This window comes from Budorcas taxicolor, chromosome 11 (genome assembly GCF_023091745.1).
Source record: "Budorcas taxicolor isolate Tak-1 chromosome 11, Takin1.1, whole genome shotgun sequence".
In the NCBI taxonomy this organism is placed as follows: domain Eukaryota; kingdom Metazoa; phylum Chordata; class Mammalia; order Artiodactyla; family Bovidae; genus Budorcas; species Budorcas taxicolor.
Window position 1 is genome coordinate 47446636 of NC_068920.1, and position 26889 is coordinate 47473524.

The following is a 26889-nucleotide window of genomic DNA, read 5'->3' on the forward strand; positions in this document are numbered from 1 at the left end:
AGAGGGCCTTAGACAGATGTGAGTGATTTATTCATCTCTGCCTCCTTCACTCAGATTTTCTCCTTTCAGCCATCCAATATCCATCACCGATTTCTGTGCAGGAGTTTACCCTGGTAGCTTGCCTGGAATACGTTTTGAAGGATTAGCGTACATGGCATGGAGGCTGGCCCCTGTACCCAGCATACTCTGGTGAATATTCATGTCAGCACCTGAGAGGGTTATTTCTAAAAAGGCAGCTCGTGCAGAATGCATTCCAAAGAGGGAGTGTTTTTCTCTTGTCTGACGATCCTTCAACCAAATAAACATGGGAGGGAGGGGGAAGCCACACTGTAGTTCCGGTGAGTATTTATGAGACAGAAGCTGCAACCTCACATCCCTCCCCATTGGAGCCTCACCCGGGCCCCCCCACTCTGGGGAAACAGCAGAAGTGATTCCAGAAAAGAAAATGACAACTGCCCATTTAGCCTTTTGTCCCAACACCCACACTAGTTTAATGTAATTATGGCTGTTTAGCAGTTAGAAAAGTTAGAGTTATTAACATTCAGTTGAAAGCGCTTGAATTAAAACTTATGATCTCAGCTTTGAAGACCTGGATCAAGAAAACTGTACTGAGTGGCCAGTGATCAAAAGAATTCCATTGAAAAACATAATTATCCATTTTTCCCCTCTAGCCGTTATGAAAGATTACATAAAATCTCACCTTTCTTCTTGCTTTTCACCATTCTTCAAAAGATTTATCACACAGTTACTTATTAAACTAATTGATTATCTTTTGTTTGTAAGTACTTATCATTGTTAGGATTCTCACTCTTACATATTTGTGAAGAAGATGTCATTATTCTCATTAATGTTGTCTTTATTTTAATGGTATGTCATGTACCCCAAAGAGGATTATGATTTGTGAGATACCTCAAACTTCAAATAGAATAATCTTACTCTAAGTGTTTAAATTTTATAGTAGTTGTAACTTATTATAGTTTTATTTTTCTGTTTTAGAAGGTCTTTTCCATGTGAAAGCCTTTACAGAAGAATTTTGTGATGGAAGTTCATTAGCGATGAGACCTAAATGGAGGAAATTTAGATAGAGAAAATATGAGGGAGAGCACAGGCAAGCACTCCACTGTGTAGGAGTAAATATGAGAATAAGTAGGAAATTGGGGGAAGCGACAGAAGGAAGGCAGCCACTTAGCAGAGAGAGGATGTGAAGGTGGAGTGAGCCAGGGCCTGTGCTGCTTCTGCAGAAGGATTGGACACACAAACGTTTTAAAATCATTTTCAGCAAGAGCTCAGGACTTTGTAGATTGTGCCCTGTGGGAAAGAGAAGAGAACTCAAAGCTGGGGCAAAGATTGAAACCCAGATCTGATTTGGGTGAAAGGTCGGGCTGATAAGAAAGAGAGCCAGCATGGGAAGACAGTGCTGGCAGTGTTCAGAGTGCCCAGAGAAGAGCTTTGGGGAGAGCAAGTGTAGAGATTACATGACTGGATGGGAAGAGTTCCGCCTTGTAGTTCACCCCTGCCGGAATATTCTCTCGCCTGTAACATTCAGAGTTGAGCCTTCCCACCTTGCTTTGCCCTTCCATTCTCTCCCTTGATCACCAGGTTGAGAGAATACAAAGATCTGCCTGTAGCTAAACTGTGAGTTCGCCACAGACAGGAATTCCTATGATCACCTGACCCAAGGGACTGAAAAGGAGCTGTGGAGCTTATTAAATATCTCTTTGGCTCTGCCTCTTGGTGCTTCATAGGCTGTGCGCATGTGGGCACATATTAACATGTGGTCATAGGAGGGGCAGGAGAGAGAGCTCAGAAGATGAAATCATAGTCAAAGTTGATACATTTCATAAATGACCTCTCAACCAAGACTCTCCAAAGTGGTGTGGGGGTGGAGGGCTGGCTGGCATATGTGCGGATTGAAATGTAACTCAGGCTACAGATCCTTGAAAGATGTGCTGGTAACTCATCCTGTGAGAAAAGAGATTTATCTGTAGTTCCGTCTCCTTTCCATCGCCCTGTCCTGTCCCCGTGTCCTCCTCCAGTTTAACTCAGTGGAGCTGACGCTGTGTAAGGCACTGTGCTGGGAACCATGTACCATGCGTGGTCCTGGTTCTAGAAGCACGGTCAGGGCAGTTCCTCCTGACTGGACTTGGTCCTGAAAGCCAAAGGGAGTGTGGGACGGGGATTGGGTGGTGGTACGTAGGGCACCTGGAACTCAGTGACTTTCCTTTCCCACCACACTGGGGCCACTTAATTCCACTGGAGTCAGAAATGTAAGTAAAGATCCAAGAAGGAAAATCCCCTACAACTCAGCTGGTAGATTAGTGAGCTTGGAGCTCTAATTTAAGATACCGGTCCCTTCTCACCCTCCTAGTAATTTCATAGAAGGGCGGGTAGGGAAAGAAAAGCTCACACAAGTGCATACTGCCTTTAGCTGTTAAGGGAAGAAACTGATTCTTGTCTTTTGAAATCCCAACAGCCCCTCATGGCAAATGGAGCTGAAATGGAGCTGGGCTTGATCCCTAGGGAGCTAAGTCCTGTGGTCAGGACAGGACCTCTCCATTTCTACCTCTCCCACATCCTTTTTGGATCCTGCTGGTGAGCCAGATTGGGCCAATCTCACTGACTGTGTCTATACGTCATGATGAGGATGCTGCTGAGATCAAGACAGCTGGCCTTGCTGCAGAGAGGGGAATTGATGATGCCAAATTTAAACATAGGGAAAGATCTGTAAAGGCCGCGTATCTGCTTAGCATGTCACTGCTTGAAAAGGTCTGCAACATAATGAGACTTCACCTTTTAAAATATAACAAAACCATTTGAAATGGTTCCCAGTATTTTTGATGCCAGTATCTTGCTTAAGAAAGGGGGCTATATTGAATAGAGTCACCTTAGAAAATAGAAGAAAACAGCTTTTCTTCTCTAGGGCTGTTTGGCCTGGAAAAAATTTTCTCATATATCCACATCGAAAGCATACAGTGAAAGAATTTGCATCAAATTGGACTGTGTAGGATGAAATCTAAGCCTTGGCTAAAACTTACTTATTAATAAAGGGTTTGCCAAGTGATTGAATAATCTGTAAAAGATTGCTTGGGCAGTATTTAGCCCATGTTAAAAAAAATTAACCAAGTAAGTTAGAAAAATAGATTTGCATTGAAAGCAGGAAATGTGCTGATTATAAATTGTTTTTTTTTCCAAAATGTGATAATATATGCAAAAACATTTTGAAGCCATTGAGATCTGTGTGAATGTGAGGTGAGATTATGATTAGCTGTTCACCATTCGTTCCACACTCAGTATTTATTAAATGTTGCAGCTGCAGCCATACTGTCTGGTAGTTTGCTGTTATCTTTTATGTCATCACCTAAAACTTGAAATTAAAAATGTAATCCCTCCAAGGAGTGAAATGATGTTCTAAATTAGCTGTTAACAATTGGTAGTTTTGCATTGTCTCAAAGTTGTGGCCCATCCAGCTTTCCGTCTAGCTGTATCCTGCAGGTGTATTCTGCATTTCAGATCACTTCCCTGGGTTATACTGAAGAGGATATAGCATTTAATGAGAGGAAGGCCCCTCCTTTTATTTCCCCCTTTCTCAGTGAACTAACTTACACGGTGGAGCCCGAGTATATATGTGTCTCCTCACCTTTCCTCACCCCGGAGCTTCAGTGACTAAACACAGAAGCTGCCATACCAGACAGCCAAGGGCTTATGCTTACCTTTTCCCACACCAACTGCAAGATAAGATTATGAGCCAGTGTCATGATTTCTTCCTCTCTTAGAGAACTCACCCTCTTAAGACGTATGAGAGACTAAACAATGTCAGACAGTACGTGCACACTCTGATGTCCTCTGACTAGGGTATTTCCCAAGTTCCCCTTCCATCTGGTGAGCAGTCTGCATTTTCTTCTCATGCCCTCTTGGCCCTGCGAGGTTGTGGCCCACATAGAGGCGGGGACCCGTGGTGGTTCCTCCCTGGGAGTTTCCGTGTCTGAATCTGCAGGACAGCTACCTGGTCTGCTCCACGTGCTTTGGTAGGGCGCTGGCTCTTGGCTCCAGGCTCCCGCTGGTAATCTCATGTTGGCCCTGCAGCCAGCTGGCAGCTCTTCTCAGCTTGACCTCGCTCCTCACCTGAGGAAGAATCTGCACAATTGAACTTTCTGACAGCTGGCAATAGGAGCCCTCTCATCTTGGGGAAAAATCCCAGTTTCTCACCAGTAAAGTTGTTCCTCTGAAGCTGTGCTCATTCCTTCTGGCAGCTGTGACAGGCCCTCTCCTGCCTCTCAGTAGCAGAGCTTATAACAGAGCCTCAAACATGATGTTTGTCTTTCTGCTCCTCATTCAGAAGAGCGACAGAAAGCACTGAATGAAATTGTCTCTTGTGACCAGAACTCCACCACACCTCTCTCCTTTACCCTTGTGTCCGTCACATCTCTCCTGCTTCATGATCGAACCCGGGTCTCTTGCATTGCAGGCGATTCTTCACTGTCTGAGCCACCAGGGAAGCCCTTCATGAGCTCTCCTCCGCCTCCCTCTATTCTGGCAGGTGGTCAGCCCCCTCTGACTCCAGGTAACTCCTCAGCGGCCTCAAGTGGCAAACACTCGCACTGCACTTCACTGCTCTGATCCTGCACTATCTCTTCCTTGTCACTGACACCCTTGCTTTCTCCTCTCCTGCCCTCTCAGTGCCACTGCTGGAGAGAGTTATAAACCACACTGACTGGTCCGTCTTTGCAAGGCCACTCCCTGCAGCACGGCAGGCCTCATGGAACCTGTTCTGAAGCCCATTCTGCCTTTTCTCCCACACTGCAGTCCTCCCACTCTTGGCTTCAACAGAGGCTCTGCTTTCATGTTTCAATGAAAAGGTTGCTGTCCAGAGTGAGCCTCCTCACCATCCCAGTTCTTCACCTCGTCATCTCTCTGGTCCCATAGCCATCACGTTGTCATTGTCATCCTCATCATCAGAACGTCTCGTTTCTGCCTCGTGCACTCAGCTAGGAGCTTATCTTAGGCCCTTTTGTTTCCAAGTTACAGAAACCAGATGAAGATGGCTTAAGCCTTAAATGGTGAGTTTATTAAAGTGGTTGGGAAATTTCTCATGGAACACTAGGGCAGGAACTCCAGTGGCCCCCACTGGGGCACTGGGGACTAAAATCAGATGTTGGTCATCCTGCAAGGAGGCCAGACAACCCTTCCTGGGCCATACCATCTTGTTTGCTTCTCACTGCAGATGACTTTCTTTACTTCTTTGAGCTTCTGATGAAAGAGGGTCCCTCCAGAATGTCTGCATTTTTATCATCATTTTAAATGAACAGCACCAATTATGGTAAAATCTTACATAATTGTAAATTTTGTGTATGAAATCTGATTGGCTCAGCAAGGGTCAGATGCCTTCCTGTAACAGCTGTGTCTACAGAGCTCAGGAACCCACTACATATACCTTAAGGTTGGGCCAGAATCTGTTCTCAAAGAGGGGAGTTACTGGGACTTCCCTGGCTGTCCATTGTTTAAGACTCCGCACTTCCATTACAAGGAGGACAGGTTCAGTCCTTGGTCAGGGAACTAAGATCCTACATCCCACATGGCATGGCCAATAAATAAATAAAATTTTTTTAAAAAAAGAAGAGTTACTATGTAATGGATAGGTATGCAAAAAAAAAAAAAGACAAAACCCAAACCCTGTTCTGCATAGACTTGCAAAAAATTGCAAAATGTTAGAACTGGAAGAGCCCTTAGAAACCATCAGATGTAGACCTTTCATTTTACAAGGGATGAAACTGAAGTACAAGTTAAGTGACTTGCCTAGTGTCACTTAGTCAATACTCAATAAATATTTGTTGAATTGTTAATGGAAGACAGTTATTTCTGAAGAACTTAATTTCTGAGGATTTTAACAAAGAATAGTCTGTACAGATTTTTGAGGTCAGAAGTACCTTTCATTTTGTCTGAGAGATTGGAAATGGATCTGATGATAAATTATTGTTCTATGGCTAATACCATGGCAGTTGATCTTTCCTTAGTTGTCTGTTTTCACCCAAATGGGAAAACTCGGCAAGAACAACTGTCTTGACCCCTGGCCTTCCAGTGGAGTCTCCCACAAATGATGGACAGCTAGAAGGAGGCAAAACAGATACTTGCTGCTGATCCGAAAGATCATTTCAGTGGAGAACCTGTTGATCTCCACTGTTAAACCTCAGCCATTGTTCACAATCTGGCACAGAATTAATCCCTTAAGAAAGGGATGAAAAAAGTGCCGCTCAGCACAACATAGTTTGTCATCACATGCATAATGCAGACTTTCCAATTAGAATGCTATAATTTGGAAACTTTCTTCACAGACTGATTAGAGAGCAATTATTTTAAAGAAGGGAAAACTCAGTCCACTGGGTTTGCCTCAAGTCACTTCTGACTCAAGCCGCAAAGACAAGAGTTTTGAAAACATATTCGCTATTGAATTTCGTATCAAAACACTAGCAAGGAGAGCAATTAGTTGCTGTAAACTGACCCCCAGTAATCAATGGTATGCAGCCAGCCAGAGCATTTATGGAAGACGTAAGCGAAATCACATCTGTTAATCAATTTTTTAAAAACGCCCAGCACTTCACTGTTTTTCAGGGAAATTCCACAATGAGAATAAGGAAGACAGAGGAGACAGCATTTAATATCACCAGGCATTTCATGCTGTGCTCATTAGGTAGAGGGGTTTGTGGCCACAGCTTAAACACAAACTCGATCTGCATCGATAGATCTTGGCCAGCAGCTGCCTTTATGCAGCTCCTTTTGAAAATGGCTTCTGATGTATGGGCGGGGGCGTGCAGATGTCAGGGGTATGTTTAAGGATCTGCTCTCAATTAGAGTCAGAGGGAGTGTGTCTGTCCTGGGCCAGCTCACGTGGCAGACCTTATCTGGCAGATTACAAATCGGAAATATTGCTGTGTTGTTGCAGGTGCAAAGATACAGGAACAGACTTTGCTGGCAGGGAAAGAAGTGACGGGAGTTGGTGGGCTTTACCGTTGTGCCTTATTAGAACTAAAATTTCTCTCCATGGGAAAAAAAAAGAGAAATGGAGCCAATTTTTCCTTTAGAGTCTTTAAGCTATGCTTGCTTCCCCGCCCCCGCTTAGTTGAATCAACAGAAGGGTTTTCATTCCTGGCTAAGCCTACCTTCTAAGCAAATATGCATCTGGGCACATAAAATAAATACCTCTTATATCGAGAACAAACTTGTGGCTGCCAGTGGGAGAATGGGGAAAGGGAGGGACAATATAGGGGGAGAGGATTTTTTAAAGGGTTATTTTGGGATTATATGAAATTGTGTATGTGGAACTTTTGAAAATTGTAGAGCACTATAGAATTTAAGAGGCTTTCCAGGTAGCTCAGTGGTGAAGAATCTGCTTGCCAATGCAGGAGACACGGATTTGATCCCTAGATTGGGAAGATGCCCTGGAGAAGGAAATGGCAACCCACTCCAGTATTCTTGCCTGGAAAATTCCATGGACAGAGGCACCTGGTGGGCTACAGTCCATGGGTCACAAAGAGTTGGAGGCGACTGAGCAGATAGACCCATAGAATTTAAAGAATGTTTTCATTTAGTTAAAAAAAGAAGAATCTCTCTTTAAAACTCCTAAGTGTAGGTGAAGACAACCTAAGATCCATCAATGTCCCTATTCCACCCTGACCCCACATTTTTAGCCTCCAGGGACTCTTAATAGAGGACTAGTGAGGAGATGTCTCAACCAGTATGTGCACTTGGCTGCTGTTCAGAAAAAAGAATTTAGGCCAGGAGAGATGATTGAGGTAAAGATCGATAAAGTAGGCTAATAAAAATTAATATCATCAGCATCCAAACTGTGATAGGCACTGGATTAATATCCTTTAAATATAAAGGGCATCTTGTAAGTCATTAACAAATGAATAAATATAAGTAGAAAATGGGTAAAAATGTTCAAGTTCAATGATAAGTAAAAAGCTGCACATTAAAGTAATGAAATATATTTCATCTATCAAATTGGCAGTATTTTAAAAGATAATACACAATATTGGTGATGATGTACGGAAGCAAAGCATTTTTATACACTGCTGGTAGTATGAGTATAAATTGGTACAGCCTGTCATTAGGGGCGAGAGGACAGGTATCCAGCTATTTTATAATACATGTCAAGGTCTATTAAACCCTGTTGCAGGAGTTTTACTTATAGCAACTTTCAAAGACAATAATCATAGATCTAGCTTAAGAATGTTCATCACAGAGGTTTCATAACAGTACAATATTGTCAACTACCTAAATGTCCAACAATAAGAGAACTATTTAGATAAATTCTGGGGCATCCATACAGTAAAATTCTATGAAATCAGTACATAAGATGAGGGGAAATATTTGATGATACCCAAAAAAAGTAAAAAAAAATATTCATAATAGATCATTAAGCAAAGAAGCCGTTTTTACCATGAGTGTGTTTACAAAATTACTGGATTTATGGGTGATCTTCATGTTACATTGAAAGAAATTGGAAGACTTCCATTGTGGCTCAGCTGGTAAAGAATCCGCCTGCAATGTGGGAGACCTGGGTTCGATCCCTGGGTTAGGAAGGTCCCCTGAAGAAGATAAGGGTTACCCACTCCAGTATTCTTGGGCTTTCCTTGTGGCTCAGCTTGTAAAGAATCTGCCTGCAATGTGGGAAACCTGGGTTCAATCCCTGGGTTGGGAAGATGCCCTGGAGAAAGGAAAGGCTGCCTACTCCAGTATTCTGGCCTGGAGAATCCCATGGACTGTATTGTCCATGGAATACACGTACACGACTGAATGACTTTCACTTTCACTTTCATAGAATAAGTTACTGTAAGACACGATATGCACAACTTTAAAATTCTTTTAATCTGCTATTACTTTAAGAATCTCTGCTAGAGCATTTATGAAACTTACATATAATTGGTTTTCCTTTTATCTTCTCTGTATCCTATATCCTTGGGGCAATCTTTTTCTGTGAAATAGTTCAAGATCTGGTTAGAGTCTAACCCAAAAGGGACTGATTATTTTCATTTGGATGTACTGGTAGAAACACTAACTCATGATTATCCAGAAGGATATGGATTATGTTAAGCCTAGCTCTCCATAAATAACCAAAATTCCATTGGGAAAGCAGCCTCAACAGCATCTCTCAAAAAGCCTGTGACCAGGGCTGTTAAATAAAGTGAATGTTAATTATTTTGAAGGTTTTTCCCCCCCTGGTTTTAATCTACTCTGGCAGAGTTATGAATGATTTCAGCCCAGAACATATATGGAACATATGCTATATAAACAGAGCCCACATGTTTGGAGTAGAATTTTTTTTTAAAGAGAGAGATCAACCATCTTTCTAATAGGCTCATATTCATCTTGAGAGCAGACAAACATAGAAGCAAAAAGTACATTTTTAAAAGTTACTCAATATAAATTATAATAACACAGACTAACTGCATAAAAGTACTGAGACACTAGAGTAATATTTGAGGAAATGACTAATGAGAGAAATGATTCACTTTCTTATCAAGCATGCTGGTTTAATCTACAAGTAAAATTATTGGACCCTGAAAACAAGAGGGTAGATTCCAGTCTGATTGATTCAGAGTACTTTGAGAGATTAAATAACTCAGATGAGCTCAAGAGAATCGGTAGTATTTACAGTATTACACATCTGTTTATGCTTTCCAAAATCTTTTAACAGTTTTCTCTACTTAAAAGATGGATTCTATCATGTTAAATAATATGGATTTCATCATTGATAGCAAACAAAATCACAACTGAAAGCAAGGAACAGAGGGTAAGAGGAAAGGGGAACACAGCGGCACTTCTCATCTTCAGTAATAGCTTTACAGGTGGCACCAAAGGTGACCCTGACCTCGTGCAGAGGACTTGCATGGATGGCAATTGCAGGATTAAGAGGAAGCAATACAGACTGCCTTTGTAGAGTGATAGGCTGTAAGTTGCCAGTTATGCCCCACACACATAAACTCGGAGTGAAGAAAACATTTGACAGACTACAGAAGAGGGCTTTTGTTAGGACACCAGGTTGGAACCATCACCGAGTTTGGACAAATTCCCTATCAGCTTTTAAGCCTCACTTTCACTATATATCATTTGATGAGAACAATAATGCTTGCTAAGAGGATGTTTGCAAGGATATAATGTTATGTAAAACATTTACTATAGGGCGTGGTACACAGTAAGCATTAAAGAAATGTACCATTATAATGATAATGATCATTGTTGTAGTTGTTACAAATAATGTATTTGCCCAGCAGATATTCATGGAGTGCAGGCACTGTGTGAGATGCTATGCCAGGTCCTGAGTGTGGAAAACTAGTAAGACATAGACGCTGTGTTTAGGGAGCTCACTCTGTTCTAGCTAGTGGAGGAGACAAGTGTGCATGCCCAGCTGTAAAACAGTAAGATAGGTATCTTGTATGGGAAGGACTTCTGAGGCTGAAATGATAGAAAACAGTGGTCTCTCACCAGAGCCGCACTGTCGGAGACAAAATGCTGGACTGCACTCTAATGCGTATTATACTATTTAGAGTCTTTTTTATTCTGTTGTTTTAAACTGAGGAATAACACACATATATTACACAAAACTTTTATAAATAGCTTGATGAATATGAATATTTGCATGTGTATATACCCATGTAGCTATCACTAGATCAAAATTATCCCATTTTCAGTATCTTAGAAGGCTCCTTCACCCATTCACGGTCATTCCTTCCCCAAGAGGTAGCTACCGTTCTGACTCTTGTCATCGTAGATATATCTTGTTTCTTTTGAGCTTCTGGTAAACGGGATCACATAGTCAATGCTTTTGGTTCTTATCTGAGCCAAGAAGGGGTATAGGAACAGGACCAACATAATCTTTAAGAAACAAAGATTTCCTGATGAACATATGTTTGCCTGTATCTCCCAATCAGGTTATCTTACCAAAGCTATGCAGGAAGTCTGGAATGTGAAGGAATCTGAAACATAATTAAGGTCATTGGGACATGCTAGTAAGTACTGCTTAGAATACCCATTAGAAAGCACAGGTTTCCCCATAAACAGTGGTCTCAAGAATGTTACCTTTGTTCAGCCCAGACAACTGGAGATGAGGGCTGAAAGAAGCACGAAGGAGGATTTGGGGAAGTCTCCCTGATCAGCTCATGTGAAGATCTTTGCCACATGGGGGACAGAGGCTGCCTGGTTGGGTGCCTTGTGAAATAAATATCTAAAGAAACAAGCCTCTCCCTGCAGACTGACTCTGCCTTTCATCATACTTTTGTTGGGGATTCACTTTCTTTCCTTGGTCCTGAAAGTGTGTGGGGCAGGAGAGACCAGTTAGAAGGACAGAGAAGACATGAATCCCCTCACGCCTACAGCCTAAGGAAAGAGCCAGGCAGAGTGCTGACCACCTTCTTGTGTCTCCCTCTGCTCAGGCTGTTGCTGTGGGACTGTGACGACCGGAGCTACAGCTACTACGTCGAGGTCTCCACCGACCAGCAGCAGTGGGCCATGGTGGCCGACAGAACCAAAGTCTCCTGCAAGTAAGTGCCAGTCTCTCAGGGATATATGCTGCTTTAGAAGACAGTCTTTCCACTAGACTCAGAAAGCTCCAGTGAAAAGTCAGATCTGGAATCATCGAATTATATTCTTGCTTGGAGGTGAAAGCATTCTAAAGATCCTTTACTTCAGTTTTGACTATTAAATACTTGTATGAAAATTTATATGACCAAAGAAGTGGTCCTTATTTTGTGGTTTGAACTTGACTTTTTAAAATGGCACGTACCTAAGCAGGGACAAGAAAGATACTTTCCACATGCAGTTCTCTCTCAGTTCCTCCCCCACATCCCACGCTAGCCCTTTGGGACTTTTTTCTTCCTTAGAGATTTTTGCTGATGCTTCAAGGATTCTGGGACTCTCACCTCTTCCCCACCCTCATGTCTTTCTCAGGGTTACCTTTAAATATTTATCTCATCTCCATGTTAGTTACACTGTTGCCTAAACTAAGGAAAGTTTGTACCTTAGGTCTCCGTGGGAAACAGACAATGCGTATAGCATCTGGGCTCTGTCTGACCTTACCTGGTTGTGGGGGATGCCGGGCGGAAGGGTTCTGAGTTCTGACCAGCCTAGAACCATGTAAATGTAACTACTACTCAGATGGAGATTAGCATATTTGCAGCATCCCAGAAGGTTCCCTCATACCTTTTCCCAGTCATTACCTGAAAAGAACGCAGTGCCTTTTTGTGTGGAGACCAGTGCTCTTGGAGGCAAGATAAAGCCAGCAGCTGATATTTCTTCTTTTTTATTTTAATTGCAATATGACTCACATACCATAGAATTCACCCTTTAAAATTGTGCAGTTCAGTGGTTTTCCATGTGTTCAGGGTTGTGCCATCATCACTATGGCTGTCTAATGTTCCAAAACACTTTCATCACCCCAAAAAGAAACCTCCTCCCACTAGCAGTCACCCCATTTCCCTCCACCTCCCGCAGCCCCAGTACTTTCTGTCACTATGGATCTGTATATTCTGGACATTTCATATAAATGGAGTCATATAGTATGTGACCTTTTGTTCCAGGCTTCTCTCACTTAGTATAATGTTTCAGGTTTCACTCATGTTATAGTATGTGTCAGTACTTCATTCCTTTTTATGACTGAATAGTATTCCATAACATGGGAATATATAAATAACACAGTTTGTGTATCCATTTATCAATTGGTGAACATTTGAATTTTTCTAATTTTTGGCTATTATGAATATTGCTGCTATGAACATTCCTGTACAAGTATTTGTGTGAACATGTGTTTTCAGCTGTCTTATGAATATACCTACAAGTAGAATTGCTGGATCTTATAGTAATTCTGTGTTAAAGATTTTGAGGAACTGCCAACCTTTTCCACAGAAGCTGCACCATTTTGCATCCCTGCCAGCAGCGTATCAAGGTTCAGTTTCCCACGTTCTTGCCAGTGCCCGATACTGTCTGTTTGTTGTTCATAGCCATTCTAGTGGGGTGGCATCTCCTTGAGGTTTTGATTTGCATTTTCCTAATGGCTGATGATGTTGGACATCTTTTCAAGATTTTATAATAGTATTAATGATGGCTTGTTTGCACCATTATTATATATTAATTATATAGAACACGTGTACTGGTTAGAGTAACACTTGCTACTGTGACAAATAGTGGTTTCAGTATGTCAGCAGCTTAACACAGCAGTGTACTTCTCAGTCAGGAGTGTTCCTGGCTGTCAAGTGACTCTTCACAGATGATTGAGGGACCCAGGTATCTTCCTTCTTGTGGTTCTGCCATCACTGAAGGCCTCATCAGCATCATCTGCTTCTGGCTGGCAGATGGGGAAAGAACAGAGAGACGGTAACCCTGGCTCTGAAAGCCTTGACCTGGGTGTGGTGAACATCACTTCCACTTCCATTTCATCAAGGAGAGCTGGTCAGGTGCTACTCTAGATGCTAGTAGGACTGGGAAAAGTAGTCAGCTCCTGGCTGAGCAGCTGCTTCTCAGGGGAGCACACATCTTGTGGCCATCTCTATGATAGCATAAGAAAACTCACAGTTATTTAGTAACTAGCATTTCTTCACTGCATGTGTTTTACCTTATTTTGTCCTGAATATAAATCACCTTGTGTGGGATATTGTCCCGATTTTATAAAAGAGAAAAGGAAGATCTCTTTCACCTGGATCATGTTGCTGCCTTGAACCCAAAGCATTGCTAAACCAAGCTAGATGATGAAAATTGTAAACTGAAGTGATTCATTTATTTCCAAGCTCCCAGAACCCTTTTTGTACACCAGAAAGGCCTTCAAGGCCCATGAACCACCACCAGTGTTATCTTTCCAGAGTCATTGCTGCTGGGTATACAGCTCACAGACCAGGCGCTCTGCTTCCTCATCTTTTACACATCTCCCTGGTTATAGTCACCCATCTCTTCAGTCATTTTATGTGTTACAAATTGGATTCCTCATCTCTTTTGTGTCCCCCTTTTGAAGATGTTATACAGTTGGGTTTTCAACAAGAACTGGTTGACTAACTACTGACAAGGTACATATCATAATGATTTTGTATTTATTTAAATGGTTTTCCTTGACTCTCTCATTCGATCCGCTCCCAGTAGTCTTGCATTAAATCATGAGCATCTGTTTTTCCTCCTTTTAATTTTTGGTTTCCATTAGTTGGTGGAGTTCAATAATTTTAATGTTTTTTCCCTTGTATTTTAGCACTTAGATGCTATAACAGTAAGTGTTTTAAAGACTAATAAATAAATAATATATAAGAACAAGAGTAATAGCAAGAAGGCAAGTGTCTGTTAACCCTCTAGGAATCAGTGGAGTCAAAGATTATGATTTCATGTTTATAGACGTTACCTGAGCCTGTTGTGCCTTCCGTTTTTGAGTAAGGTCCTAAGGGATATAGTAGCAGATACGCAGATGATAAAAGAAGAAAGCCTTTCCTTTTGAACTAATGTACTCTAGAGCAGTCCTCAAGAGAGGATCCTATTAGCTTCAAAAATTATAGCCTGGGTGATTTTTCTTTTCTTTTTTTTCAGTGAAATAAAGTATGTGAGTAACATAAATGAAATTCTATGGGACCTTTAGAGATCATAGCCCTGCCTCTTGATAGCATTCTGCCTAGTCAGGGAATCAGGGGACAGATTTTTGCTGTCCTCCAAAAAAGACTAGGAAATGAGATTCTCCGATGTCTCCTTGTAAGTTCCTGCTCCTGGAGTAGGATAGTTTCTTTTTTCTTTTTTTTCCTGTCCTTTCTGCTACAGTTGGAACTCTCACGATAAAAGCTTATTTTTTATCATAGATAGTTCTGGTGGGTTTTTTAGTTTTGTTTTTGTTTTGGCTGTTCCACGTCTTTGTTGAGGGCTGTGGGATCTTTAGTTGTGGCATGCGGAATCTAGTTCCCTGACCAAGGATCGAACCCGGGCACCCTGCACTGAGAGTGTGGAGTCTTCACTGCTGGACCACCAGGGAAATCCCAGTAATTCTGTTTTCATATTGACTGCCATGGAGTTTTTCCCAGCTTTTTGAGACATACTTGGTATATAATACTGTATAAGGTTAGGGTGTACAACACAATGTATATGTTGTGAAACGGTCATCACAATAAGATTACCATGTATCACCTCACCTAGTTACAATTTCATTTCTTGTGGTGAGAACTTTTAAGATCTCTCTTAGTGACTTTGAAATATGCAATGCAGCAGTGTTCACTATAGTCATCATGCTGTACATTACACCCCCAGAACTTATCTTATAACTGGACATTTGTACTGTTCAACTATCTTCAGCCATTTCCCTCAGCCCCCAGTCACTGGCAACCATCAATCTGTTCTGTTTCTATGAGTTTGTTTTCTTAGATTTCACATATAAGTGAGGTCATAAAATATTTGTCTGTCCCTGTTTAAGTTATTTCACTTAGAATAATGCCCTCAAGGTTTATCCATGTTTTCATAAAGATATTGGCTGATTTTATAAAATTACTTTTTATTCTTTTTTCATATAACCTATTCCTGTACCTTTTAACCTTATTCCACTTTTTAATCTTTGATTCCTTTTCTCTATTGGCTTCTAAATTGCTGAACCCTAAATTTGTGTCAGCATATTAAAAAGCAAATTAAAAAGCAAAGACATTACTTTGTCAACAAAGATCCATCTAGTCAAGGCTATGGTTTTTCCAGTGGTCATGTATGGAAGTGAGAGTTGGACTGTGAAGAAGGCTGAGTGCTGAAGAATTGATGCTTTTGAACGGTGGTGTTGGAGAAGACTCTTGAGAGTCCCTTGGATTGCAAGGAGATCCAACCAGTCCATCCTAAAGGAGATCAGTCCTGGGTGTTCATTGGAAGGACTAATATTGAAGCTGAAACTATGATACTTTGGCCACCTGATGCGAAGAGATGACTCATTTGAAAAGACCCTGATGCTGGGAAAGATTGAGGGCAGGAGGAGAAGGGGACGACAGAGGATGAGATGGCTGGATGACATCACCAACTCAATGGACGTGGGTTTGGGTGAACTCCGGGAGTTGGTGATGGACAGGGAGGCCTGGCATGCTGCAGTCCATGGGGTCGCAGAGAGTCGGACACGACTGAGCGACTGAACTGAACTGAAATTTGTGTCAGTACAGTAAAATACTAACATCAGGTTTTATTTTTCTATTATAAATGTAAAACCTGCCCATGGAAAGTTACTTTCAACTATACAAAAAGATATAAGTGAAGAATAAATATTTACCCTCCCATCTTGTTTCATTCCTTAGCAGTAGCTACTTTTGACTTTTTTTTTTAGTCTTTATAACTTCTAAATTATAAGTAATACTTTTATATCTCTGCTTATTAGTTTAGCTAATTCACTGACTCCTTGGTATAAAAAATGAATTTAGCCTACTTAACCACTCCTCATTTTTTGTTAATTATGCTTTTCTTTCTTGTTCTTTCATTGCTGTTTAGTCACTAAGTCATATCTGACTCTTTGTGACCCCGTGGACTGCAGCACACCAGGCTCCCCTGTCCTTCGCTATCTCCCTGAGTTTACTCAGACTCATGTCCATTGAGTCAGTGATGCCATCCAACCATCTGATCCTCTGTCATCCCCTTCTCCTCTTGCCCTCAATCTTTCCCAGGATTAGGATCTTTTCCAATGAGTCAGCTCTTTGCATCAGGTGGCCAAAGTCTTGGAGCTTCAGCTTCAGTGTCAGTCCTTCCAATGAATATTGGAAGTGAGAACCCCACTACTGTTACTTCTTTTAAAATTAGACAAAATGGTTAAACCTTTATTTTTGATCCATCAATTGTAGATAGTATTTCTTGACTCCCTACTATTTAGTGAAGAAATTACCATGACTGTGTTTCCCTCTGTCTCTCCCCATCAGTTAACTATCCCACCTCATTGAAATTGTGAGATTGATGGTATTATTTTCTGGTTTTTGACCTATTTAAATCTTCCATGTGTTGGCTATAAACTGATTCTGAAAAGGGAAAACCACTCAGAACTCACTGTAACATTATGATTATATAAACATTGTTCACTATAAACCTAGTAATTCATTGGCTCTGTAAGGAAAGAAATGCTGTTCCATGTCACTAGACCTGTGTCACTCTTGGAAGAGTTGTACTATGTTCAAATCACAGATTCAATTTTATTACAAGTGCCCAGAATTATTCCATAAATGATAAATAAGTAGCTTTATGATAGCCTGCTTTTTGTTTTCCTAGAGTTCCTAATTGCTTCTTTTTCTTGTTACAGAATCTTCTGAAGCATATTTTTGTTCATTATTTCATTATTTTCCTGTTTTTAAATTGAAGTATAGTTGATGTACAATATTACGTAAGTTACAGGTATATAGTATAGTGATTGCCAATTTTTAAAGGTTTTACTCCGTTTGCAATTATAAAATATTGGCTGTACTCCCAGCATTGTACAGTATATCCTTACAGCTTGTCTTGTGCAGGATGGTTTGTACCTCTTAGTACCCCTATATTGCCCCTCCTCACACACTTGTCATGACTAGTTCTCTGTATCTGTGAATCTGTTTTTTTCCCTTTTATTAGTTTGTTGTATTTTTTTAGGTTCCACATGTAAGTGATAACATACAGTATTTGTCTTTCCTTGTCTGACTTATTTCATTTAGCATAATATCTTCAAGACTATCTGTGCTGTTGCAAATGGCAATATTTCTTTTTTATGACCAAGTATATTGTATATGTGTACACACACACACACACACACACACACACACACACAGCTTCTGTATCTATTCGTCTGTTGGTGGACACAGGCTGTTTCCGTATCTTAGCAATAGTAAATAATGCTGCTATGAACATTGGGGTGCATGCATCTTTTCAAATTAGTGGTTTTGTTTTTATATATATGCACCCAGGAATGAGATTGCTGGGTCACGTGGTAGTTCTGTTTTTAGCTTTTTAAGACATTGCTGTACTGTTTTCCACAGTGGGCGCACCTATTTACGTTCCCATCATTAGTTAATTTTTGAACAGACTGCTTCTGAGGCCTACTCTACAACTGTGATCATTTGTTTTTCTTTTTGTAGAATTTAGGTAAAGGAGTAATAAGACCCTTTATCCTTCGTAGGAGATATTGTCCTTTGGCCCAGTTACCTTTCTAGATCTCTTCCCCTGAAAACCTGAGAGAAATGGAATGTTGGCTGTATTATCAGGCAGCATTGCTTATGAATAAAATCACCATTGATTGGTAAATTGCCTCTAGCCTGGGAGAACTCCTAGCTATGGTTTTTCCAATAGTCACGTATGGATGTGAGAGTTGGACTGTTAAGAAAGCTGAGTGCCGAAGAACTGATGCTTTTGAACTATAGTGTTGAAGACTCTTGAAAGTCCCTTGGACTGCAAGGAGATCCAACCAGTCTGTCCTAAAGGAAATCAGTCCTGAATATTCATTGAAAGGACTGATGTTGAAGCTGAAACTCCAATACTTAGGCCACCTGATGCAAAGAACTGACTCATTGGAAAAGACCCTGATTCCGGGAAAGATTGAAGGTGGGAAGAGAAGGAGACAACAGAGGATGAGATGGTTGGATGGCATCACTGACTCAATGGACATGAGTTTGAGCAAGCTCCAGGAGTTGGTGATGGACAGGGAGGCCTGGTGTGCTGCAGTCCACGGGGTCACAAAGAGTCGGACATGACTGAGCAACTGAACTGAACTAGGAGAACTTTAAAATATCTGGTTGGAAGTCATAGCTTTGGGTTTCCTGACTGTGATGAGTTGTGATTAGATGTGTCCCTTGTGAAAGTTCTGGGCTCTGTGTTTATGGAGCTTTTCCAAGAGAGATTCGTTTCATTTTGAAATATGAGGCTTCTAGACCAGAGTGGCTTCACTCTTGCTCAGTACAAGTTTTATGTGCTCATCTGAGCTGTCACCTGCACGCCAGCAGGAATGGCTCTTGTACAGTTGTGTGGACTGCTGCAAGGACTCCCCCTGAGGAGAAATGCCTGCGGCTACCCTAAGTAAAAAATTCCTGTTCTTACTCCTGGGTGAATTTGAAGGCAAATAAACTGTGGAAAATTCTTCAAGAGATGGGAATACCAGACCACCTGACCTGCCTCTTGAGAAACCTGTATGCAGGTCAGGAAGCAACAGTTAGAACTGGACATGGAACAACAGACTGGTTCCAAATAGGAAAAGGAGTACATCAAGGCTGTATATTTAACTTATATGCAGAGTACATCATGAGAAACGCTGGGCTGGAAGAAGCACAAGCTGAAATCAAGATTGCCCGGAGAAATATCAATAACCTCAGATATGCAGATGACACCACCCTTATGGCAGAAAGTGAAGAGGAACTAAAAGCCTCTTGAAAGTGAAAGAGGAGAGCGAAAAAGTTGGCTTAAAGCCCAACATTCAGAAAACGAAGATCGTGGCATCCGGTCCCATCACTTCATGGGAAATAGATGGGGAAACAGTGGAAACAGTGTCAGACTTTATCTTTTGGGGCTCCAAAATCACTGCAGATGGTGATTGGAGCCATGAAATTAAAAGACGCTTACTCCTTGGAAGAAAAGTTGTGACCAACCTAGATAGCATATTGAAGAGCAGAGACATTACTTTGCCAACAAAGGTCCGTCTAGTCAAGGCTATGGTTTTTCCAGTGGTCATGTATGGATGTGAGAGTTGGACTGTGAAGAAGGTTGAGCGCCGAAGAATTGATGCTTTTGAAGTGTGGTGTTGGAGAAGACTCTTGAGAGTCCCTTGGACTGCAAGGAGATCCAACCAGTCCATTCTAAAAGAGATCAGCCCTGGGGGTTCTTTGGAAGGAATGATACTAAAGCTGAAGCTCCAGTACTTTGGCCACCTGATGCGAAGAGTTGACGCATTGGAAAAGACTCTGATGCTGGGAGGGATTGGGGGCAGGAGGAAAAGGGGATGACAGAGGATGAGATAGCTAGATGGCATCAGTGACTCGATGGACATGAGTCTGAGTGAACTCTGGGAGATGATGATGGACAGGGAGGCCTGGCGTGCTACGATTCATGGGGTCACAAAGAGTCGGACACGACTGAGCGACTGAACTGAACTGATGAATTGATTGGGTCTTAGTTAAGAAGCTCCCTCATGAGCACTACACAGAGTAAATCTATAGGTACTTTTTTCAGAAAGGATATGTGGAAAGCAAATTTTCAGAATACTTGCTGCCTGAATCATAGTTTGACTGGGTATAGTGTTCAATTCCTTCATAAATTTGAAAGCTTGGATTTATTGCCATCTAGCTTAAATCATGGCATCTGGTCCCATCACTTCATGGGAAATAGATGGGGAAACAGTGGAAACAGTGTCAGACTATTTTTTTGGGCTCCAAAATCACTGCAGATGGTGATTGGAGCCATGAAATTAAAAGACGCTTACTCCTTGGAAGGAAAGTTATGACCAACCTAGATAGCATATTGAAGAGCAGAGACATTACTTTGCCAACAAAGGTCCATCTAGTCAAGGCTGTGGTTTTTCCAGTGGTCATGTATGGATGTGAGAGTTGGACTGTGAAGAAAGCTGAGCGCCAAAAAATTGATGCTTTTGAACTGTGATGTTGGAGAAGACTCTTGGGGGTCCCTTGGACTGCAAGGAGATCCAACCAGTCTGTTCTGAAGGAGATCAGTCCTGGGTCTTCTTTGGAAGGAATGATGCCAAAGCTGAAACTCCAGTATTTTGGCCACCTCATGCAAAGAGTTGACTCATTGGAAAAGACTGATGCTGGGAGGGATTGGGGGCAGGAGGAGAAGGGGACGACAGAGGATGAGATGGCTGGGTGGCATCACTGACTCGATGGACGTGAATCTGAGTGAACTCTGGGAGATGGTGATGGACAAGGAGGCCTGGTGTGCTGCGATTCATGGAGTCGCAAAGAGTCGGACACGACTGAGTAACTGAACTGAACTGAGCATCTAATGTTGCTGATGAGAAAAATCTGATATAATCATATTCTTATTCTTTGTAGTAATTTATTTTTCCCCATAGATACCTTTAGGATCTTCTCTTCATCTCTGAAGGTCTTAAATTTCACAATGGTATATATGGCCGAGTGTAAATCACTTTTCTTCCATCCTGCTCAGTTGGCTGCTGTATGGAAATCTGCCTAATTCCTCTCAGATTTATGAATAATATTTCATCCACCTACCATTTTCTAGAAATTCAACAAAATCTTGATTTGCCAATAGCCTTCCTTTCAGTTTGCAACACTATTATGAATGTATTCCCTTTGTATTTCTTTGATGTCTCTTCATTGGTTTCCAGGAAGGAAGCAAGGTAAATATGCCTATAATGTCAGCTGTATTGAACTTGAATTCCCGAAAGCTCTACCACATGGGCTGCTGATATTCCCCAGGGACTCCATTCCTTTCCTTTCCTTGCTTGTGCTTGGCTTCACTTTTCTCATCTTATGCAGCCTTCTTGCTTCCTGCAGAGCTTGAGCTTCTTTCATATTGACCTCATTTGTATTCATTTTTTAAGCATTTCTTCCCTTTGTCACGGCCCCAATCGTGTCTGCCAAAATGTTAGTGATCTCGGCCATCATCTAAGACTGTGCCTTTGGCAAACATTTTGGCAAATATAAAAGATTAGATATAGAAGATTGGGTATTACTGAAAATTTTCTTTTTCTGCTTGAGAATTCTGTCGTCCTAATCTGAAACTACCTAGCATCTCTAGAGTTTAGCCTCATTTTCTCATAAACTATCTGTGCCTACCAGATATACTACCCATATTTCCTTTTGAATAAGTTTTCTTCCTTAGCTTAAATGTTCATTAAAAATGATGTTGTGAAGAGTTTTTAGGGAATTTTATGATGGTCCAGTGGTTAGGACTGTGCACTCTCACTGCCGAGGGCCTGGGTTCGATCTCTACTCAGGGAACCAAGATCCTGCATGGTGCAACCAAAAAAAAAAAAAAGAGTTTTTAATAATTTGGGGCTTCCCTGGTGGCTCAGAGGTTAAAGCGTCTGCCTGCAGTGCGGGAGACCAGGGTTCAATCCCTGGGTTGTGAAGATTCCCCTGGAGAAGGAAATGGCCACCCCCTCCAGTATTCTTGCCTGGAGAATCCCATGGACAGAGAAGCCTGATGGGCTACAGTCCGCGGGGTCGCAAAGAGTCGGACACGACTGAGAGACTTCACTTTCACTTTCACTTTAATAACTTAAACTACTCATTCAAGATTTTTAAAACAGAACTGAAAATTATAGAAATATTACCACAAGTAGGAAAAAAACTATGGAAGAAGAAACCCAGAAGGAGACATGCTAGAACGCTAATAAGGTTGACTTTGTATATTAGGGTTAGGGGAATTATTTCTAGTTCCCTACGTTTCTGATCAATTTACATGTACTTCTCTTAAAATAAATAAAAAATCTTTATTTTAAAAGTATTTTTTCTAGCTACAGCCATAATGTTTTGTAGAGATTTATCCTTGCTATTATTTGAGTAGCATATGCTGGCAGAGTAGTGTGGTTTATTCACTGTCAACAATAAATTAAAGAAATTAAATAAGTGCTGCACATAGCAATATCCTACTAGCCTTTCAGAACCTTGAGGCCACTTACCCTAAGCACAAGTGTTTCCCTGAAAAGGACACCTGAGCCCCCTTTTCCTTATGCTTCTCCCCTTGGTCCTCTCAGAGCCCAGCTCTCCAAGAGTACTTCCTTCTGTCTTTCCTCAGTACTTTAGAAGTCCCTGTCCACTTGAGTCTCCCCACTCAGTGGGGTCGGGCCTGCTTGGAGCAGCGCCTGGGGTCAGGCAGTTTCTGTAGCATCCTAACTTTGAAGCAGTTTCTTCCCTGGGCCTTCCCTGAGGAGCACATTGACTGTGCCACCTGCCGAGGCCTCTCTGGGGACAGCTGCTCTGCTCCCTGCACTTCAGCCTGACCGCATTCTTATCTGCCAAGCAGCATGTCCCCTTGCTGAATGTACTGGCATTCAGTGCTGGGGAGGGCCAACATTCTGTTCTGGGGTGTGTTTCTGTAACTGGTGCTATTTATTCAGTAGGAATCTCAGGAGCAGGAGTCATGTTTCTTCCTCTAAGTGCTGCAGTGGTTGAAGACAACGGGATAAATTCAAGATGGAGAGTTATAGCCTCAGTAAACTCTGCCAAAGTGTAGCAAGATTGAAACACGGGACATTTAAACCTAGACTCTTTATTTACCTTGCCTGCATCATCTTTGCCATTTTTAGTGATAAAGTTGAAAAAGCTTCCTTGCCACCAGCTTTGTTTCTTAGGCTGACACTTCACAAAACAAAAATCTCAAGTTGGTTCCAGGAGGGCGCTGCTAACCATGTGATTTGGGGGCTGTGTGTCGAGGGCTTGGAGTCACTAATGTGATGCAATAGAAAGAAAGTAGGTCTTAACAGAGGAAATAACTTCACCATTGAGACTGCTGATGAGAAGTTCCTGGTTAGTGTCAAGTTTTAGTTTCCAGGATGGGTTTGCAGTTTTTGGCTATGGCACAGGTCCTGTGTTGAAATGTTACCATTTCTTGGGAGTCTGCTGGGGTAATGGGCCGACAGCCCTCCTCAGAGCCCCTCCCTGCGAGGTTGGAGGGCTGTGCTTGCTGCTCCTTGAAGTATGAGCCAATTAATGGGCTCTGGTTGTGTAATTGTCACTTCTAAATGTTCGATGGAGATTTTATTTTTCTCTTCTCGTACTTAATTCCATTTTTCTACACAGCATTTGACAGCAATGAGAAAAGCTAGTCATGTTCTTTCCTGTGTTTTTTTAAAAGGGCAAACATTGCTGTTACTTTTGTCAAGAGTTTTAGAACTTGAATGATAGAGAAACATGTACCTGTAAAAAGAATGGCAAAAAAATGAGAAAACAATGGAATTCAGATAAAACACAGAGGACAAGTCTGGATCGAGGCAGACCCCCATGTTCACAATAAGATATCAGAGCCTACCCCTAGAAGGCATCTACCTGTCAGACCAGACTTGGAGACACTTGTTGATCAAGCTTTTGTTTGTGGGTTTATGAGTAGCAGGATTCAATGAGTATTTTGGAATAAAGAACATCAAAAGGGAGTCAGGCACTCCTCCCTGCACACCCAAAGAAGGGACTTACCTCTGTGTATTGCAGAAAGTTTTTAAGGAAAAATTTACTCCTATGTTGGAAGCCATATAGAAAGTAGATTTCAATGCTCAGTATGTGAACTGAGTTATAAGTTTAGAGCTGTCTGCAGCTTCTGTGGACTGCCAGTGGAAAGGCTCCATCCCACCCAGACCATTTGATAGGTGATGGCTCTGGAAAGAAGTGCAGTCTCCTCGGATAACCAGTGATCAGCCGGGAGAAACTGAGAGCTCTCTTCCCTCTCCCTTGCTTACCCAGGAGCCATGTTATTCTGGGAGGATAATAATTTTTCCATGCCTTTTATGAAAAAATAAAAAGGCATACGTCAGTAAAACTTTATCAGTGAGCTGCATGGACACACTTAAAATGCACATAATCAGAAAGATTTTTCATTTTTTGGAAATTGCTTTCATATTAATATTAAATTTCTAATGACGAAGATCAGTCAAGACCACCTAGGCCAACTACCATCCCCTCTCTTCTCTCTACTTTGCTCTGTTAACTGACCCACCCGCCCCCGCCGACAGTCTCTCTGTACCCTTTCTTAAGTTGACCTCACTCACTGTCACCACAGTGGCATTTTCCAAGCACAACTCTTGCCCTATATCTGCTTAGAACCCCTCGCTGGCTTCCCATTGCCCTCTGGATGGAGTCCATGGTTCTTCATGTGACCTTGAGGCCATCACACCCTGGCCCCCTCCTGCCTCTCCAGACTTAGTCTTCATTCCCCTCCTTGTGCTCCCTGTTTATACCATCCTCACTTCCTCTCATATTCCAGCTCGAGTCATGCTCTGTCCTCCCACAGGGCATTTGCAGGTGCCAGCGGCTTCTCTCTGGAGCCCGCTCCCCTGCTGTGTATCTGTAACCCTTATTATCCTTTTGTTCTCAGTTCAAGGCTGCTTTCTGAGAAACTGCCCTGACCACCTGTCACGACCATTGCTTTGCTCTTCCCTCTCATAGAACCCAGCTTTTTTCCTTCACATGACAACTACAGTTTGCACTGACACTGCTTAGCAAGCTTCCTGCTGCTGTTCTTTCCCCGCTAGAGTGTAAGCTCCAGCAGAGCGGGGATCTGGCCTGTTTTGCTTGCTCTAGCCATGGTCTCTTAGCAAGGACCTAGCGCTTGCGCTGTGAACAGAGGAGTGGATGAGGGCCACCGCTCTGTCTGCAGTCACGCATGCACGCTGGCTGCTTTTGCCCTGCTTCTGTCCAGAGCTCTTGTCATCATAGGGCTCGGTCAGGCCCTCTGTCCATCCCAGCTCAAATGCTGTCACACAGAACTAGGAGGAGTTTGTGGGAGAGAACAGAAGTTGCTTGTCGCCCTGATACTGTAATCCTTGTGGACTAGGAATGTGTCTTCCCAGCTTTCCTTTATTAACCCATTATTGATCTGTCATCCTTGATTCATTTATAGTCTTATTCCAGAGATTCAGTCATTGCCAGAGGTTTAGTTTTCTCTGGTCTTCACCATCTATCCTTGCCCCTCAAGTTAGTCACTATATCCCCCAGTAACAGTTTATCACTTTAGATTGGTTACTGGCTGGAAGTCCATTACATTTATTTTTAAATATTCTTAGAGTAAAGTTTTTCTTTATGGAGGGGTTGAGTGCTTTAAAAACCATTTGCCAGTTGTGCCCCTTTCACTTTGGAAATTGATTTGATTTAAAATCCCAAGTTTGTCAGGTTAATATGTTTCAGTTGTTTCTCTGGACTTTCAGAATAAAAGGTTAAAAAAGAGGGAAAGAAAAAAAAAAAAAACCTGCATTATCTCTGGGGAGGAACTCAAAACCACTTGCAAGGCCTTGTCTCTCCCAGCAGGGTAGAGTCTTCCACAGAACAGGTCTCGCTCTGGAATCCTGGCACTCTGGATCCCTCCCAGAGTTTTAGGATGGCTTGAAGAGGGTCCAGAGAGGTCCTTGGGATACACCCCTTACCATGAGCAACCCTAGATTATTAACCCCTTCTCTCAGATAGGCGTTGCCAATAAAGCAGTGCAGTCTGCCCTCCTACCCTGGGCCCCTAGTCAGAGTCACATAACCCTGAGTAGGCAAGCAAACTATGCACCTAGAGATGCCGGAATAGCAGTTGCCGCAGAAATCCATTCGTTAAAATGAATGGTCAGCATGTGATCTGCTAAAAAGGAAAGCAGAGCCTGTTTGTTGGTCAGTGAACAAAGGCAGCAGGAAGGAAAGTCAGTGTTGTTTTGACTGCATCTTCTTAGAGTGACCTGGGTCAGAATAAGAAGCCGTGATGATGATCATGCCCTGATCAACGCTACCTCAGCTCAGTCCCAGGTGCTCAAAGGCTGATGTTTTCTCCCTAGGGTAAAGAAAGAAGAGAGAGAAAGTGTTCCCGTTAATTCAGGGGTCCAGCATGCACACGGAATTAACTTACAGAACTAAAAGGGCACTCTTCCTACTATCTGATTTATTCTCTTGGCTCAGGGGTCTTTTCCATTCATATGTTCTCTTAAATGTTGGCCCTTTCTAGAATGGCTTCTCTAACTTGATTTGTCGAAAACTAGGTTCGTCTGCATCTTTCCCCATAAAAGCAGCTCCTCTCTTGATGTCCCTGCTCGAATTGGTGGTTATACAGCTTCTCCTGGGCACCTCTTACCCCTCTGACTCTTCCTCTCCTTTGCCTTCCACAGCCAGTCAGGTACCATGTCTTTTGTTTTATATCATTTCTGCTTTTATTTCTATTCCCTGTGTTCCCTCCATCTTTATTCAGACCCTCATACCTCTCCCAGAATATTATATTGGCCTCCAGTGGCGTTCCCTCAGTCTATATTCTGTTTGTA

The 26889-nt window shown here is 42.1% G+C and overlaps 1 protein-coding gene across 4 annotated transcripts in view; it reads left to right on the forward strand.

Annotated features, from left to right (window-relative positions):
- The window catches only part of BTBD9 (BTB domain containing 9), a 409506-nt gene that overhangs the window by 321116 nt on the left and 61501 nt on the right, over window positions 1–26889 (forward strand). For all 4 annotated transcript variants that reach the window (XM_052649115.1, XM_052649113.1, XM_052649112.1 and 1 more), the window contains one exon: window positions 11430–11537. In XM_052649115.1, the coding sequence (XP_052505075.1) occupies window positions 11430–11537 (108 nt within the window). The remainder of the gene's footprint in view (window positions 1–11429; window positions 11538–26889) is intronic.